At 55.9% G+C, this 18,327-nt stretch overlaps 1 protein-coding gene across 5 annotated transcripts in view; it reads right to left on the bottom strand.

Moving 5' to 3' along the window:
* Positions 1 to 5,560: 5,560 nt before the first annotated feature.
* Positions 5,561 to 18,327, bottom strand: part of LOC133358188 (stAR-related lipid transfer protein 3-like) — a 33,810-nt gene continuing 21,043 nt past the window's right edge. For all 5 annotated transcript variants that reach the window (XM_061576406.1, XM_061576404.1, XM_061576402.1 and 2 more), the window contains 10 exons: positions 16,696 to 16,813; positions 15,185 to 15,286; positions 14,595 to 14,647; positions 13,218 to 13,310; positions 10,569 to 10,631; positions 9,663 to 9,758; positions 8,405 to 8,484; positions 8,142 to 8,246; positions 6,777 to 6,870; positions 5,561 to 6,026 (listed from right to left, as the gene is read on the bottom strand). In XM_061576406.1, coding sequence (XP_061432390.1) covers positions 5,922 to 6,026; positions 6,777 to 6,870; positions 8,142 to 8,246; positions 8,405 to 8,484; positions 9,663 to 9,758; positions 10,569 to 10,631; positions 13,218 to 13,310; positions 14,595 to 14,647; positions 15,185 to 15,286; positions 16,696 to 16,813 — 909 coding nt within the window. In that variant the 3' untranslated portion in view covers positions 5,561 to 5,921. The remainder of the gene's footprint in view (positions 6,027 to 6,776; positions 6,871 to 8,141; positions 8,247 to 8,404; positions 8,485 to 9,662; positions 9,759 to 10,568; positions 10,632 to 13,217; positions 13,311 to 14,594; positions 14,648 to 15,184; positions 15,287 to 16,695; positions 16,814 to 18,327) is intronic.

Raw genomic sequence — 18,327 nt, 5'->3', positions numbered from 1 at the left:
CATGGTTTAGACAATCGTCACTGGTGTCAAACCTGGCTCGCTGGGGTTCGTAGCACTGTGCTAACCGCTGCGCCACCGCTCACACACACACACTGGCCTCTTGTTCGTCATGAAGGCGGTTGGGGGCGGTGGGGGCACGGCACACACAGTTACCTCCATTAACAGAAATGACCTAAAGGCAAGCGGGGGGGGGGGGGGGGGGGGGGGGGGGTTGGCAACCAAAATAAACAACTCAACGTCTCAAAAAGGAGTTGCAATGCACGCGCTAGTACGTCCGTACATTACTTCACAAAGCAGTTCCTTTTTGTTAAAGCTCCACACACGGCTCCGGAAAGCCACCGCGGGTGGGGGGGGGGGGGGAGTTGCCAACGCCCCTGAGAGCTCGGGTAAGAAGTCTCAAAAAGAGTGGTGGTCAGGACGCAGCAGCGGTCCCCGGTTTGGCCGCATGTTGCGGCAGAGAGCAGAGGGGGTGAATGAAGATCAAGGCCTGGGCCCGTAGCTCGAACACGGATTTAAAAAAAACTACTTCAGTGGAGCTAGAATCAGGGGTATAAGAATGGTTATAAGGCTGAAACTTTAGGCCCGTCTTGGTTTGTTCCTTGTGTTGGGGGAGTCAAGGCTACAAAGCCACAGGTCCTACTCTCCTTGTAAATGCCCTCTGTGGCACAATGAAGCGCTGTAGAAAACAAAAGGCCAAACTCAACGCCCGACTGCGCGCAGAGGAGGAATGCTGTAAACGTGAATTCAAGACGAGTCGCTACAGTCGCGGGTCCGGTCTCTTGCTTCAAGGGCCAGGGGCGTGCAAACCAGAGCCATCCGGTATGCGAATCAAACAGTTGTCGAAGTCACGCAACAGAAAAAAAAAGAAAAACGGCCTCATTATTACGCGTTGAAGTCTCCGGTTGCAGAGACGTCCGTGCAACCAAAAGGCGAAGTTGCATGCAACACAGTTGCGCGCAAATCGATCGTCCGGCAGCGCAAGCCGACTTTAGGCGTGGGTTCACACTGGGTCGTTCGACTTCACAGGGTTGGTGGTGGTGGCGGTGGTGGCTCTTCCTCTGGCAATGGGGACCGTCAAGACACACACAGCCGCCTCGCTCGGTGGACAAGCAGCCTGGCTGCGTTTCCACCCCTCACCCTCGAAACGGCTGCCGGTTCACCCAACTTTTACCCGTGCCTTCTGAAGTTCAACCGAGCGAACGGATCGCATTTCGCGGCACATCAGGTGTACAACCAACGCGCTACATCGCTTGAGCGACGCTTCGGCGACTCGTGAAGTTGAACCGGGTGTTGCGAGTGAACCCACGAGAAGGTCGACAGGAGCGACTGTCAGAAGTGGCACGGGGCCCCCCTCACCTCAACACGCTCGCCCTCCCTCAACCCACACCCAAACGATACCTCTCATCCACATTGCACCTGCAGGTTATTCAGCAGCACAACGCCGAGCAAAACCTTAAAAAGCAAACTCCCCGGGTGTCGCTTCTGCCGTCAAAAGGGGATGGGGGGGGGGAGCCGGGAAGAAGGGCAGGCGTGCGAGCCGCCCGCTTCGTAGGACGCAGGGCAGCGAGCGTTTGACCTGTTGCCATTCGCGAGCCGCGACGGTCGCCGCTGTTGTCCTCAATTCGCGTGTGGCCACCCAGCCGACCCCCCCACAAGCGGGAAAAACTTCTTCGCTCGTAGGCGAGCCCGAGACAAACAAACGAAAAACAAACGAAAATAAAAAACAACAGCGTCCGGCTTCGCTATTGCCCAACACGGCTTCTCGCTGCTGCCCAGCACCTGCCGATTAGCGCGCTCGGCTACGCACGGCGCGAGAGAATGCTCAACGGGATCACGCGCGCAACATTCGGCGCGAGTCCGGTTTGCATTTTCCACGGCAGGTCGGTCTCGTCGACAGACTGCGGGAAGAATCGGCCAAGGCTTGGGGCGTGCGGATTTCGTGCAGCCATTCGCCACAATCAGGTCAAGCAAGTCAGCTAAATATTTGTCTACGCGAAGTCATTCAGCACACGGTTTGATCTTCCTCCGTACCGCTGCAGTCTCTAACAACGTTAACTAAATTATCTTCGCCTCCCGTCTTCATTGAACGTCGTTATAACTTGCGTCTCGTCAGGTCAAGCTTTGGTCTCTTGTTTTTTTTGTGTTTGCCGTCCACAATCGCCGACGAAAATAAACGCTCCCGACGAACGGTTTTCGCCGCCGATCCCGGTTGACGCACGTCACCGCCGGCGTCATCACACCGTGCAACCGCAGAGCATCAACTCCCCGAGCTGGCGCTTATAACTCGTTCGCAAGCCCCCCCCCCCCCCCTCCACCACCCCACCATCATTGGGACACTCCAGAAACACTTTTCATAATCCACGACCGCGGGGTAGTGCGCGGCAAACTTGGCAACGACTGCGATGATCGCGTCAGGCTCTCCCGACGCGATCATCGCTTTCGTCGTGTCGTCGTCATGCTCGGGGCTGCGGCTTTCGTTTTGGTCACGGCGTCGGGGACTCGCGTTTCGGCAGATGGACGGTGCAGAGTGGCGGCGCGGGCGGACGGGCGGGCGACACCGAACCCCTGGGAGGTTCCGATTCTCCACGACCCTCGGGCGGCCCCAGCGAAGGGCGACGGGAAACGCGTGGGGCCGGGGAGCGGTCTCACTGCGCCAACCAACAGGGTCCGACCCCCCGACCCCCCCCCCTACCCCCAACGTACAAGGTGGCACGGAGCGACAGGCAGATGTCACGGGGTGATCATTGAACTAAAAGGCGAGGAAGTTGAGAAGGGTCGGGGGGACGGAGCACACCAGGACAATTAGCGACGAGGACTACCCCCCCCCCCCCCCAATGCGTCCACTAAACGAGCGAACCCGACCAACGACACGAGCCACGACCCTCAACTCCGACCACATCACCGGACGAGAGCCTCCTCCCAAACCCAAACGAACCAGCCAATCAGATCCCAGCGATCTCACGAACCGCAAACCAAACTTGTCACGGCCTAACCAGCCACCATCCCCGCTCCTAGTCCTAACGAACCAAAACGGCGAGCAGTAGCCCTGTGGCGAGCTCGCCTCACCCCCGCCGCCCATCTCGACGCTTACCGCTGCCGGCCACTTTGCGCGTTCCAGCTCGCTTCCTACTGGAGGTGTTCACACCGCTCGTGAAACGGCACGTCGGCTTGCGCGTTGTTGTTGTTGTTTTTGGGTCGACAGGCAACGGCAGCAGAAATTAGAACGCAATTTCACTCGGCAACTCCCCCCTCCGTCCTTCACCGGGAGGGGAGGTCCCCAACTTTATTGTGAGCTCGGCGCGCAGTCGCCGACAGTAACCAGGGTCGCTCTCCAACCGTGACGGTGACTCCGCCAGTTGGCACGAAACGCAACAACAACCACCACCATCACTACCACCACCACTACCACCATCACTGGCACTAACCAGTGTAAACGGGGGGGGGGGGGGGGGGGGGGTGCAGAAATTTAATTTGGTCGACCCAAAATACAACATCCACCCTTCATTTTATCGAATTTCGACGCGTATCGTCGGCTACTTTAATGCACGAGCATCAAGTCCATGAGGAACGATAATCACGAGCTCATCCACGGTCCTCGCGCTGAATAACAGTCCCCCCCTCCCTCCCCTCACTCCCTCTCCCTCACTCCCTCTCTCCTCACTCCACTCCCTCATCCCTCTCCCCTCACTCCCTCTCCCCTCAACATCCCTCTCCCTCACTCCTCTTCTCCTCCCTATCACTCTCCCCTCACTCCCTCTCCCCTCACTCCCTCTCCCCTCACTAATCCCCTCTCCCCTCACTCCCTCTCCCCTCACTCCCTCTCCCCTCACTCCCTCTCTCCTCACTCCCTCTCCCCTCACTCTCCTCTCTCCCCTCACTCCCTCTCCCCTCACTCTCCCTCTCCCCTCACTCCCTCTCCGTCACTCCCTCTCCCTCACTCTCCCTCTCCCTCACTCTCCCTCTCCCCTCACTCCCTCTCCCCTCACTCCCTCTCCCCTCACTCCCTCTCCCCCTCACTCCCTCTCCCCTCACTCCTCTCTCCGCACTCACTCCTCCCTCTCCCTCACTCCCTCTCTCCTCACTCCCTCTCCCCTCACTCCCTCTCCCCTCACTCCCTCTCTCCTCATCCCCCTCTCCCCTCACTCCCTCTCTCCTCACTCCCTCTCTCCTCACTCCCCTCCCCTCCTCCCCTCACTCCCTCTCCTCCCCTCCTCCCTCTCTCTCCCCTCCTCCCCTCTCCCCTCACTCCCTCTCTCCTCACTCTCCTCCCTCTCCCCTCACTCCCTCTCCCCTCACTCCCTCTCCCCTCACTCCCTCTCCCCTCACTCCCTCTCCCCTCACTCCCTCTCCCCTCACTCCCTCTCCCCTCACTCCCTCTCCCCTCACTCCCTCTCTCCTCCTCACTCCCTCTCCCCTCACTCCCTCTCCCCTCACTCCCTCTCTCCTCACTCCCTCTCCCTCACTCCCTCCTCCTCCTCCCTCTCCCCTCACTCCCTCTCCCCTCACTCTCCCTCTCCCCTCACTCCCTCTCCCCTCACTCCCTCTCCCCTCACTCCCCTCTCCTCCTCACTCCCTCTCCCCTCACTCCCTCTCCCCTCACTCCCTCTCCCCTCACTCCCTCTCCCCTCACTCCCTCTCCCCTCACTCCCTCTCCCCTCACTCCTCCCTCTCCCCTCACTCCCTCTCTCCTCACTCCCTCTCCCCTCACTCCCTCTCCCCTCACTCCCTCTCCCCTCACTCCCTCTCCCCCTCACTCCCTCCCTCTCCCCTCACTCCCCTCCCCTCACTCCCTCTCCCCTCACTCCCTCTCCCCTCACTCCCTCTCCCCTCACTCCCTCTCCCCTCACTCCCTCTCCCCTCACTCCCCCTCTCTCCCTCACTCCCTCTCCCCTCACTCCCTCTTCCTCACTCCCTCTCCCCTCACTCCTCTCCCCCCTCACTCCCTCTCCCCTCACTCCCTCTCCCCTCACTCCCTCTCCCCTCACTCCTCCCTCTCCTCCTCACTCCCTCTCCCCTCACTCCCTCTCTCCTCACTCCCTCTCCCCTCACTCCCTCTCCCCTCACTCCCTCTCCCCTCACTCCCTCTCTCCTCACTCCCTCTCCCCTCACTCCCTCTCCCCACTCCCTCTCCCCTCACTCCCTCTCCCCTCTCCCTCCCCACTCCCTCTCTCTCTCTCACTCCCTCTCCCCTCACTCCCTCTCCCCTCACCTCCCTCTCTCCCTCACTCCCTCTCTCCCCTCACTCCCTCTCCCTCACTCCTCTCTCCCCTCACTCCCTCTCCTCACTCCCTCTCCCCTCACTCCCTCTCCCCTCACTCCCCTCCCCTCACTCCCTCTCCTCCTCTCTCCTCCCTCTCCCTCACTCCCTCTCCCCTCACTCCCTCTCCCTCACTCCCTCTCCCCTCACTCCCTCTCCCCTCACTCCTCTCCTCTCCTCCCCTCACTCCTCTCTCCCCTCCCTCTCCTCCCACTCCCTCCCCCCTCACTCCTCCCTCACTCCCTCTCCTCCTCACTCCTCTCTCCCACTCCCTCCCCCTCACCTCTCCCCACTAACCTCTCCCCCTTCACCTCTCCTCACTCTCCGTCTCGTCCATCCCTTGCTCCGAGCTCACGTTCCTTTCATCCTCATCCCCAGAGTTCCAAGATCCTCGTCCCCCGGTGTCTGTCTCCCCATAATCCTCCTTGTGTCTCCCAGCCACCCACCTCGTCTCTGCATCACCCTGTCCTAATACACCCCCCCCTCCACCCGTTCCGATCTCTCGGTCTTCCGCCAACGCCACCCCGTCTGCCCCCCCGACCGCGACGCGAGTCGCCGTCGCCGTCCTCACGTCCCCGGGTTCCCCTCCGTCCCGAACGCCGAATAAACCGAACGCCTCCCCCCCCTCCCCACTGCCGTGTCCCTTGAATCCCGGCGGCGGGCCTCAGACCGCCGGCCGCATGCCGCGCAGCCTCTTGCGCAGGTTTTCGGCGAAGTCGAGCATGACGCCCGCCAGACTCTGCTGCACCAGGTAGCCGGGCAGCTTGCCCTGCGGAGAGCGCAGCACACACAGCGCGCACGCCGCAACGTCACGAGCCGTCGCAGCCGCTCGCGCGCCCGACTGACGGCGGGGGTTCGGTTACGCAGAGGTGTCGCGGGTGGTTAGGAGATGTTAACTACCTCGCCTGGTCTACAGGAGGTCGTGGGTTTGATCCCGACCCTGACGCCTGCTGCTGTATATTTGGAGTTTGCGTGTCTCTCTCTCATCATCATCACGATGGATAGATGTTAACTACCTCGCCTGGTCTACAGGAGGTCGTGGGTTTGATCCTGACCCTGACGCCTGCTGTATATCTGCGTGTTCTTCCTGTGGTAGCGTGGATTTTTCTCTGGGTCCTTCCGGTTTTTACCTCCACATTTGGAATCAACGTGCGTTTTAGAGTATTTGGCTGCGATAAATGTCCACGTGATCATAAGCCACTTTTGGCTGGTAGCCAGGTAGCTTCTGAAAAAAAAGAGCTATATAGCTCAATGGGCCTTACCTGGTAAAATCATCGTTTAGCTCGCAAACTCTTCTTCGTTTATAACCGCAAAACCCAAGAGCGCGGCCGTTGCAGGACCACGCCGCCAGACGGCCCAGCGGGAGGAGGGAGAACAACTCGCGAGCGCGAGAGAACTGCTCTTGGGCTGTCCGGCAACACAGACTGGAAGCTCGCGGAGCGGCTGATTCGTGTGCTGCTGCTGCTGCCGCCCCGTAGAGGGCGAGGAGGAGGAGGTGGTGGCGGTGGCGGTGGCTTACCTTGAGGTCGGTGTTGAGGATCCAGTGCAGGACGCTCTGCTCGTGGTTGTGCCGATTGCGATCGACGACAAAACCGCCGACCCCGTTCTCTCCACTGCGGGAGACAAAGACACAGATCCCCCCGTGTAGCCTTAGACTGTTGGGGCAAGTGCTGTTAGCGAGCACCTATGAAGGCCGGCATGGCACACGAAGCGGTGGGTGGCCAACAGCACACCCAGCCGCCTTTGTCTCTCCAGTGGCGATCTTGACACGCCACACCAGGTACTCATTTTGTTTAGTCGATCTAGGGGAGGTCCACGACCGGCTCAGATAACCGCGCACACACACGCACGTAAATGTATGTCGTGAAGAATATATGAAGCAGTGTGTATACATCGCAGGAGGCTCGTGAAGGACGCTACCTGGTCAGTATGAGGCAGTCGCCCTCTAACAAATGGGAGGGCAGAGGAGCGACGCTCACAACAACGAGCGGAGCAATGGGCAGCTAAAATGCAGCAAGTTGGCACAGTAGGGGGCACAGGTGGTGCTTCTGCCAGTCATCTCAGTCGGTCAACCCATGGGCACCTGTTGGATCTGTCCCGTGACCTCCTGCGAGCGAGCCTTCGACACTTCACCTGGCCTCAAAGTGCTCCTGGCCTGGCACAGGCGCCGTGGTGATGTCACCGCCATTTAGGTCACGAAATGCGGGTGTTGTTGTTGCCAGTGGGTTGTTGTGACCTGCGGTATGGTGAGTGAGTGGGTGAGCGAGTGGGTGAGTGAGTGGGTTAGCGAGCACATGGGTTATTGTAATCTGCAGTGTGGTGCGTGAACACGGTATGGATGAGACGAAACAGTCAATGTCGGGTAGACCGAGCGAGTGCTCAACTTGGGGGGAGGAATTATCGAAGTCCACGGGAACAGTGATCAGACGGCAGTAGCAATAGCAGTGAAACGCATGCGACTGACCGCCGGTGACTAAACGAGCAGGTGAGCGCGACAGGAGTGAATCTGCGAGTTCTGGATCATCAACCGCCCTATGGTTGGACGCCATCATCAAGTGCACCGAGGTAGGCAAGCAATGTGCTCAATCTCGCTTGCCTACCCTATCTCAGATACAACGACAGCGGTGAAACTTCGGCCGAAGACTGGTTGTGCGCGAACCCCGAGTGCGGGTTTGTGGCGCAGTGGTTATCGTGCCGCGCTACCAACCCTGCAACCCGAGTTGCGATACCCGCTCACGGCCAACACTAAACTGGCGACGATCATCTCAAACGGTCCCGGGCCTCCCCTAGGTCGACCTCGGCCTCCGGCCCGAAAGATTGCAGCCACGATCACGGCGAGTGCAGCGATCGTCACCGATGCCGTCGACCGCGGCGCGTAGCGTACCGTACGATGCCGTCGTGGACCGGCCGGGCGTCGTGAGTCGTCGACATCCCCGAGGATATGAAGCGATCCGGCCGCCTCTCCACTCTCCGCACGGTCACAAAATCCCTGCAGTGGCGGCGACGCACGGTTCAGCACAAACACAATCATACGCAACACTGCATCGGCTACGACAGCCTACACGTTTTAAGTTATCGGAGTTGGTCTTTAAGGGCAAGTGGGGGGAGGATGAAGAGGAGTACGAGGAGGAGGATGAGGAGGCCGACCTGGGAGAGATGAGGCCCCGCGCGGCGCTGGCAGCCACCTCGTAAGTGACGAAGGTGTGATCCTCAACCCGCTGCAGCACCTGCACACAAAGACAGAGACCCCCCCCCACGGAAAACCTTAACAGACTGCTGGGGGCAAGTGGCACTACACCCGGCCGCCTTTGTCTCCCCAGGGCTGATGTTTGTTACACGGCGGGACGGGTACCTGTCCGTTCAAGGGGGACCCGGACCTACGGGGGAGAGCCCTCCCCCTTCCTCCCAGGACTGGTTCAGATGGTAGTCGCCCCATGTTGGTCGTGAGCGAGAAACGAACTCGCGTTCCCGGAAATGCACAAACGCTAATGCTCCCCCCCCACTACACTACCGCTGCCCGCAACCTCCACACACGCAGAGGACTGCGTTACCCGCCGACCGGCTGACCGACAAGAATGTACGAATGGCTTCAGTGAACGGCTCGATTTCCTGTCTGGCCGAATAATTGACTGTAACGAGGGAATGGATGACCGAATGAACACGTGAACGACTGGTACGGCGGGACTTCACGACTACTGGATGAGCAAACGACCGAGCGAACACGCAGAACGACGACTGAGATCATCGAGCGGATGACCGAAATAGCGACTCGCTTGAGGAAAATACCGACCGGCGGAAATAACGGGAAAGACGCCCGAGTCCGTGGACTCGGGACGACCGTGCGGACGAAACGAACTGCTCGCCCCTGCCGTCCCCCCCCTATCCACCACCCCATGTGCGCACGCACGCACGTGTAGTGACATAAGAGGGGAGGGGCTGCTGGGGGCTCTGGGACCCTAGGCAACCCAGACGCTTAAGCCCCTTGGCGCTAGGCGCTGGGATCCCAGACAACCCAGCCAGTTAAGCCCCTTGGCACCACCAACGGGGGGGGGGGGGCTGTATGTGCTCTGTGGGATATCTGGGGGCGCACACAACCCCACCCCTCGTTGGGGACGAGGCATAAAAGGGCAGCTCCCTGGCCGATCAGGGCCAGTTGTAGCTCAAGACCCAAGACCAGCCATCTCAGGACCCTGGGACGCTATGAGGGCCAGTGGTGGGACTGGAACTCCCGGCTCTACGTCCTTGTGAGGGTGAGTTCCAGAGCATAGCCAGAGTAGTGTATCTAGGCTGCGTGTCTAGGCTGTAACAGAGTATCAGGACTGTTGGAGTATTGGATTGTAATAAAGAAGTTACCTCTCCAAGTGTCTCCGGAACCCATTACACACGCACACGCGCACGCGCGCACCTGGCTCTCCGTGATGGCCTTGTTCCACTGCGGCATCGCCTCGATGTTCACGACCACTTCGTCAAACACCGCCTCGGGGGTGGCATCCAGCACGGCCTGCGAGCACCCGTCCCAAGTAACCGCGTCACGCGCACAATCCACCAACCCTCACACGAGGGGCATCGTCACCTCGCCCCGTGTCGACTGGCAACCGCAGTTTGGTGATAAACCGGCGCTGAAATACATGCTCACGTGATGGTAATGATGGTCGTAACGACGCCTTTTTTATTTAAACCGCGAAAGTCTCGCCGAGTCTCCGGGTAAATTTATTTCAGGAGGATCCTGCGCACTGGAATGTTTACCCAAATCCATTTGTGAAAACTGTGCACGTGGGATAGACATTGGAGCACCCGGAGTAAACGCACGTAAAGATGGATTCGAAATTCCACTGATTTTGCTGCCATCTTCATCGCCACGTCCCCAGCCTACGCTGCCTGGTATTACTAGACCGTCTTCCATTAATTCTAGTTCGAACCAGGGTCACAGCCCTGCTTAGCCTCCAAGATCTGAACAGCCCTGGTGGCGGAAGATTTTTTTTTTTGCTCCACATGCGACTTGCCGATCGACGAAAGGGCGCACGCCACACTTTCAGCTCTCTGCCGAGTTGGTGGTCTAGACAAGGCTGAGAGCTGTACATGCAATGGTGGTGATCACACATGGCGTGCACGCAAGGCACTCGTACAGCAGTCGTGCCGTCCTGCCTTCCTGCTCTGCGAGCAGTGCACCCTTTTTGCGCGACGACATTTCTAATTGTTACCAGCCCGCACGCGTTTCCTCGCGTTGCGATGGGCTCTCTCAATTACCGACGCAAAAGTGTTGGATGGGAGTGAGGGTCCGTGACGGTGCGGTGCAGTGGGTGCAATCGACCTTGAGGACGTAGGTTCGCCCGTAGCCAGTGACGTCCGTGATGTAAATCACGTCTCCATACTCCTGCATCGGCAAACAAAACGACAAAGATCCCACGAAGAGCCTTCGACAGACTTCGGGAGCAAGTGCTGCGAGCGAGTCACACGTGTCGGCCGAGTGGCCAACGCCAGGCCCACCGGCGTGGAAGGGCCCTTCACTGTAAAGCAGCTCCTCCAGAGCAGAGCAGTGGTTCTTAACATTTACCGCAGCCTTGGTTCTCAATCGTAACACAAAATTACGTTACTAAATACATCGGGTTTGACGAAACAAAGTTGTAACTTGCGTGTCCGTGCTTCGTTTGTGTTGCGATGATTTACCTAAAAAAAAAACCTGGCCATGTCCCGCAAGCCCAGAAAGGGCATCTCCCGCCCCCAGCGGGTGTGTGCATCCCAGATGAAGAACCACTGCTCTAAAGGCCATCTCTGGCCCCACTCTTCCACGCAGGCCACAAGTCTTGCTAGAGGTGGGAGTAACCCACAATTTACCTCACCGCACGCGATCGACTCCGCGCTGTACTCATCTACACTCCTGGGCGGGATAGAGCCGGTGAGGGTGGGGGCGGGGCATTTTTAAATCCTTTATATTAAGTTCGCTTGCTTGCTTGCTTGCTTACGACCGTGCAAATCTTTCGGTCGTTTTTTAACCCACTTCCCGTGATCCCCATCGAGCTGACATTTCCCACACAGACTCGTTATGCGTGACAATTAATGTTCGTGAAATTTTTTTTCCAAAATTTTACACTTTTTAGGACAAAAAAATTATATCTAATTACCAATTGCTTAATGCTGCCATGCAATCATCTGACCCATAGGTGGCAGCCATCTCAAGCCAGAGGACGAGAGGACTCTAGCTGCCACGCATATAATGGATTTATAGTGAAAAACTTTGTTTTTACGGGTTATACTTGTTAAGAATCAGATGATTTATTTATACTGGAGGAATCCAATGAGCTATGAAGCTCTTTTCATACATGTCCATGGATCGTCTGTGACACATTAAGAAACATCTCTCACTGTTTCAACTGCCGTGCCGGGAGAGCGAGTCGAACCGGTGACCTCTGGCTTGCCAGCCCGGTGTGCTGACGATCACACCACAGGCAGCACCACATGGCAGAGGTCGCAACCGGGTACCCGATACCCGCACCCTACCCGATACCCGGCTACCCGTACCCAGCTGGGTACGGGTACCCGTTTGCGACCCTGGTGCGGCCGGGTACGGGTAGCCGGGTATCGGGTAGGGTACGGGTAGGCCGTAAGTCACTGGCGAGTAACCGTTTGTCACTCATTTCCCAACGTCTTGTCTCTTCTCACAATTCAAGTTCCTAGAATCAATCCACCTGCGCCTGCAACATGGCTTCATCCTAGAGGTCGCAACCGGGTACCCGATACCCGTACCCTACCCGATACCCAGCTACCCGTATCCGGCATCGGGTAGGGTACGGGTAGCCGTTTGCGACCCTGGTGCGGCCGGGTACGGGTAAGGAATCAAAACCCGTTTGCGACCTCTGCCCCATGGATTGTGAAATATATTATTGACTAGCTTTAACTACCCGGCTTTGCCCGAGACTTGTATTCTCGTCTTGATTAATACACGGCCTACGCGGTGGGTGGGGGGGGATGCGTCAGCAGGCGCACTGCGTAATGTCATCAGGCACACTGCGTGACGTCAGCAGGCGCACTGCGTGACGTCAGCTGACACACAGCGTGACGTCATCAGGCACACAGCGTGACGTCATCAGGCACACTGCGTGACGTCAGCAGGCACACTGCGTGACGTCATCAGGCACACTGCGTGACGTCAGCAGGCGCACTGCGTGACGTCATCAGGCGCACTGCGTGACGTCAGCAGGCGCACTGCGTGACGTCAGCAGGCGCACTGCGTGACGTCATCAGGCGCACTGCGTGACGTCATCAGGCGCACTGCGTGACGTCAGCAGGCACACTGCGTGACGTCAGCAGGCACACTGCGTGACGTCAGCTGGCACACTGCGTGACGTCATCAGGCACACTGCATGACGTCAGCAGCAGGCACACTGCATGACGTCACAGGCACACTGCGTGACGTCAGCTGGCACGCTGCGTGACGCTGCCGCATGCGGGTGACATCACAGATGTGACGTCACCGCTCACTTGCCGTGCAAAATATATCCATTATTGCCCCCCCCCCCTAATATAAAAGTCTATTTTTATACTTTTAGCATTGTGTACAGTCTGGAAACTACCCACATGCCAAATTTCAAGTGTGTTGCATGCTGGGAAGTACGCTAAACATTTCCAACAGACACACATATTCAAACATTTCCCCTTTATATTTATTAATACGTATACTGTATATTAAAAAAAGACCGGCGGCTCAGACATCAACGTTAACAACGATTTTTTTGTACAAATGCTAAAAAGTGCGCAAAGAAGCGTGAAGTGAGAAAGAGGAACACACAGGTGGCAAACTCAAGTAAAAAAAAAAGTTTGCTTGGGCAGGACAAGTCACGAGAAGGGAATGAGGCCAGAAGACAAGACCAACTACAGAGTGGGAGCCAGAGGAGGAGGAAACACGCCCGAGAGATCGGACGTCCCAAGGGTTTCCGTGTGAATCTGTCGCGGGAGGACGTACGCTCTTCTTGTCGAACGACCAGAGGTCCTGCCGGGACAGCGTCTGCTTCATCACCTCCATCGATATCTTGCCCTGCCGCACATAGTCCTTCTCCTGCAGCCGTCGCCACCGCACGGGAGATTGGTTAGTACCAAGGTCGACATCGTCCAACCGGCGACGGCCTCGTCAACGATTCAACAACCCGCGCCCCTCTACCATCCCCCCCCCCCCCCCCCCCCCAGCGATCAAGATCGAGACATAATCGAGCCGTTTTCATTCCCCCCCCACCCCCACTTATCGTCATCAACGCTCGTGACCTGCGACCGGTTCCCGCAGCTGCTGCACAGCAGAAACACCCAGCGACCTCCAAGATATGTTGGTGTCCTTCCCCCGCACCTCAAATTAGCACGGTTGGCTACGTACGGCGCGAAAGAAGTTCAACATGCATACAAACACATCTGCCGTGACCGTATCCCATCATTTGAGCTTAGAAACAAACAAAGGCACCCGCAGACTAAGAGACTCGGGGAGAGCCATAGATCTGCCCGAACAGTATCTCACCATCTGCTCTTAGAAACCCACAGAGACACCTGCAGACTAAGAAACTCAGGGAGAGCCATAGATCTGCCCTAACAGTATCTCACCATCTGCTCTTAGAAACCCACAGAGACACTTGCAGACTAAGAAACTCGGGGAGAGCCATAGATCTGCCACCACCTCATCCGATAGCTTCCCCCTTTGGTTGCCAGACTCGTGGAGACCACTCCATTGCCCGGCTGGGGTACGCGTCGGTTTCGTCCGGCTACTCCAGTTTCCTCCTCCTAATTAATGGAAATGGCCAAATATCCCAATCAAGGACCAAAAGAGATTGGGCAAATGTTGGTGCTGGTTGCAACTGCCTTTTCTCAAGCATAATTCATCATCACGCGTACTCTCGTCATCTTCACAGCAGCAGCAGCGGCGGCGGCTTTTGGCTGGCCATCGAACAAAGACGGTGGTTCTGCGGCCGTCTGGAATGCTCTTTCTACCAATATTAGGAATCCACTGGGAGCTATGCACTTCTAAATTATCTAGATTGAAAGCGAATTCCTTTATAACTGCCGTTTGTGTTCTAGTTTGTTGTTCTTTCCCCGCACCTCCGATTAGCGCGGTTGGCTACGTACAGTGCGAAAGAAGTTCAACGTGCATGCAAACATTATCCGTGGCTTACCACGGCTCCGACTCATTCTCCATATCTTGACGGCAAATGAAAACTGCGTGCGCTACGAACTCGGAATCATCATAAATTACGTTCGAGGTGATTTTATCACAGACATCGCATGTAAATGCACACAGTGGGTAAACATCATCTAGGCTAGTAAGAGCGTGCAAACGGGAGGCGCGGACGGGGGATCTCACCCGCCAGGTGAGGTTCTTCTTCGTTTCGTCTTCGTCAGAGTCGTCGTCCGAACCTGCGTCACGACGAAAAACAGAAATTGCACACAGAACACGTTTGGCAAGCTGCGAGTTTCAATTTGACTGCGTTTGACCGGCTGGAGAACTCAATCTAGGCCGGGATACACACTCATTCGCAAGAGTGATCCCGGGCTCGTCAAAATGGCAAAGGCGAGAACGTAAAACAAAATAAAGCAATGACGCGAACAGAAAATCGGAGAAAACTTAAAAAACAACCAAATATGTAAGCGTGTATATTGAACTTCTTTCACACCGTACGTTAGCCAACCGTGCTAAATCGGAGGTGCGGGGGGGGGGGGCAGGGCATGGACAACAAAATTAACAAAAATAAATTCTAAATTAACGAGTTCTCAATATAGAAAACATCGCAGACAGCCACAATAAACGTGGTGCATTGTGGGAGCCGGCACAACCGGCTACGTGGTGGGTTACGAGAATGAGAGTTGGGAGTACCTTGCATGCCAGGTCCTGCGGGTAGTGATGGTGGTTTGGGGGGGGGGTCATTTGGAGTATTCGGGGGGGGGGCAGCTCACCAGCCAAGGAGGAAGGAGGAGAGTAGAAGTGAGGATCTGAGAGAGGGCGGGGGTAGATCAGGGGTGCTTGGCCTGAACCACTCTGTTGGGATTGTAGTTGCCCTGCAAACAGCACACACAGTACACACGTGGTGCACACACACAGTACACATTCAATACACAAGGTCCTGCATGCACAGCACACACAGTACACATGATGCACGCACACGGTACACATGCAAAAACACATGGTCTGCACGCACAGCACTAATGCAATACACATGGTTCACGCACACGGTACACATGCAAAAACACATGGTCTGCACGCACAGCACTAATGCAATACACATGGTTCACACACACGGTACACATGCAATACACAAGGTCCTGCGCACACACACACACGCAGTTACACATGGTGCATGCACACAGTACACAGGTCGCCATCTCCTGGCTTGCCAGGGTACTGTGGTACAGCAAAGTGGATTAACTTGAATCTGTACGGAGATCGAGTGTCTACCCCCCCACGCCCCCCTTGCACACTGCGAGGTTTTATCCGGTTTTCCTCCCACACGTCCAAACACTCGTTAAGGGAGTTAGCCAAACATCCCAAAAACATAGGATCACGGAGCTTGGGCAATTTATTTGTAGCACCGCTTTCTGGCTGTCTTGCCGCTCATTACTTCCCCGCCGCACGAAAAGAACAGCGCCCGTCGCAGATTCTACGGCGCTTTTAAATTCGCTTCGCGCAAAAGTCGCCGTACATAAACAATTAAACATTATTAAAAATCCAAACTTTGTGCGCTACGCGGCGTAACGATATCTCACGGGCGCAAGCGTCCGGGGGATTAGGTTCTCGGAGGGAGGAGGCGGCGGCTGTCACTTTGTGGACACGTTGCCGTCCCGTCTTGACGCGCAAACTCCGGCGACAAACCGCGGACCCTCTAAACAATGGCGCCACCAACCCCGCCCCCCACGGTCACCCATCGCGAAACGTGGAGCAAAGGAAATCAGTCGAGACGCCGGTGTATGGCAGCGAGAGCAGTCTATCCATAATCGAGGTTTTTTTTTGGGTTAGATCGCGTAAATATACAAATGTGTCGTTAAACCCGCCACCACCCGACACAGCCAACGAGTAAGGGTTGTCACGTAAACAGAACGTGGCCAATTCGTCACTGGTACAGCACCACCGGTGTGTTGGAGAGCAAAGCCGCAATATATACACAAATCCGAGTACGACGTTTCGCCAGTAATTACTACTAGCTTCATCAGGAGAGAGCCAGATTTGTGGAGAAATCCTCCTATGTAGAGAAATCCTCCTGTTTATATACGTGGAGAAATCCTCCCGTTTATATATTTACACGATCTAACAAAAAAAACCTGTATTACGGATATTGATCGCTAAAGTCAACGTGTTAAAGAGCAGTTCATGCGAACGCTGCCGCAGCAAGACAGACATGGCACGGTCAGCCACAGTCCGCGAGCGATGAACGAACGAAAACGTCCCGGTGGGGATCGCCGGCGCGACTCACTGTTCTCCTCCTTGATCTCCTGCGGCAGAACCTTGAAGTCCACGAACCAGGTCTCGACCCACACGAGGATGAACGACACAATGGGAATCACGTAGCCCAGGGCGCCCTGCTTCAGCAGCTGCACACTCGATCCGGCGTCGCAACTCGTGTTACCGTCGCCGTCGCCGCCGCCGCGTACGTTTTTCGCATTTGCGCCACGCGGTTCTCCCCGATCGCGGTTTTTCGGGCTGTTGGCGGCAGCCCGACGTTTCGATCCGCGCGAGGAATTACATACACACTGGTTTCATGCTTTAAGTTTTACCCACCCAGCAACATAGCAAGGGGCTGTTTCTTCCTGACCTCCTTTTCTGCTTCTACCATCTACATAACAAAGGCTCAGTCCCATTAGCAGCAGCCGCACCTTAACAACTCTGGCACCTCCCAGCTCAACCAGTCTACACAACAAAGGCAGCAGCCTCAGCCGCACCAACCTTACCATAATAATAAAAAAACTCCGATCCAGGGGCCTACCCTGGCTCCTCCCCCCTCAACGAGTATATATACAAGGTCGGGTCTCTTAGAATTTCTCTTAACTTGATACAGCAAGCGTGCTGTGACGGTTCCACCTGAAGATGGAAACTTGTGTTGCCTCCGAAACGTCGCGATTTTTTATTTTACTTTAATTAATTTAAATTTTATTTTTTATCTACGTGACTTTACCGAAAAAACCTAAGAGTATGAATCCTTGCAGTCACGAAAACTTAAATTCTAGAATCAAATGACATTCGTCAATAATGATGTGGGCCTTAAAAAGGGAAAAAAATATCAGATGCGACGTTTTGGGTAATGGCTCAACACGTGTGCTATGAAGAACGCAAAACTCAACATCTCATCAGTGCCCGACCTTATTACAGACCAATTCAGACATTAATAATGGTCACCCCAACGCCTTAGAAATCTCAACGTTCATCCTACAAAGCGAGAAACACAAATAGACAACAACATTGTTTTGCCCGTATCGAAACGGCTGTACGCTGTATGGGATGTGAAAATTGTATTTCCCATGTACAAGAACACGGCTAAAACCGTATGGGTTGACAGGTATGAGAAGAATTCGGCCAAGAAAGGTCCGAGAGCTCTGGGGGCGCGTCAAGCGAATCGTCGGTACACACCGTGCCCAGCAACACGGAGAGAGCCACGTCCCACAGTCATATAACGTCAAAGTAGATTCTGTTTAACCGGGCGAAACTTCAAGGAGGCTTTGGCACGGGTCGGCAACCAAAATAACAACGGGAGACTTTCTTCCCCCCGAATTCGGCCGCAATACGGTGGTCCTCAATAAACACGGTCACGAAGCAGTCCTGAAAAGAGCCGCAGGTTGCAGACCCCTGGGCTAGCGAATAGCGTCGTTTGCAAGAGTGAACTGGGGAATTACATACAGCATGTACATTGATAATGGGTTTTTTACCTTTTTACCTGGCAACAAAACTGCCACCTTTTTTTTACAAGGAGTCATGTTTGCATTGACCACAATACCTGCGGTCAGAATGCAAACAAAAAAAACACGACTCCGATTATGTATGCACTGTCCTTGAAATTGATTGGTCCACACCCGAGACAGCTTTTCTTAGAGCCTAGTCTCACATGGTGTTG

The sequence above is a fragment of the Lethenteron reissneri genome, chromosome 61 (assembly GCF_015708825.2).
Source record: "Lethenteron reissneri isolate LAM-NWPU_2019-01 chromosome 61, ASM1570882v1, whole genome shotgun sequence".
In the NCBI taxonomy this organism is placed as follows: domain Eukaryota; kingdom Metazoa; phylum Chordata; class Hyperoartia; order Petromyzontiformes; family Petromyzontidae; genus Lethenteron; species Lethenteron reissneri.
Note: the sequence above shows the minus strand (reverse complement) of the source record. Positions and strands in the feature narration are given on the sequence as shown.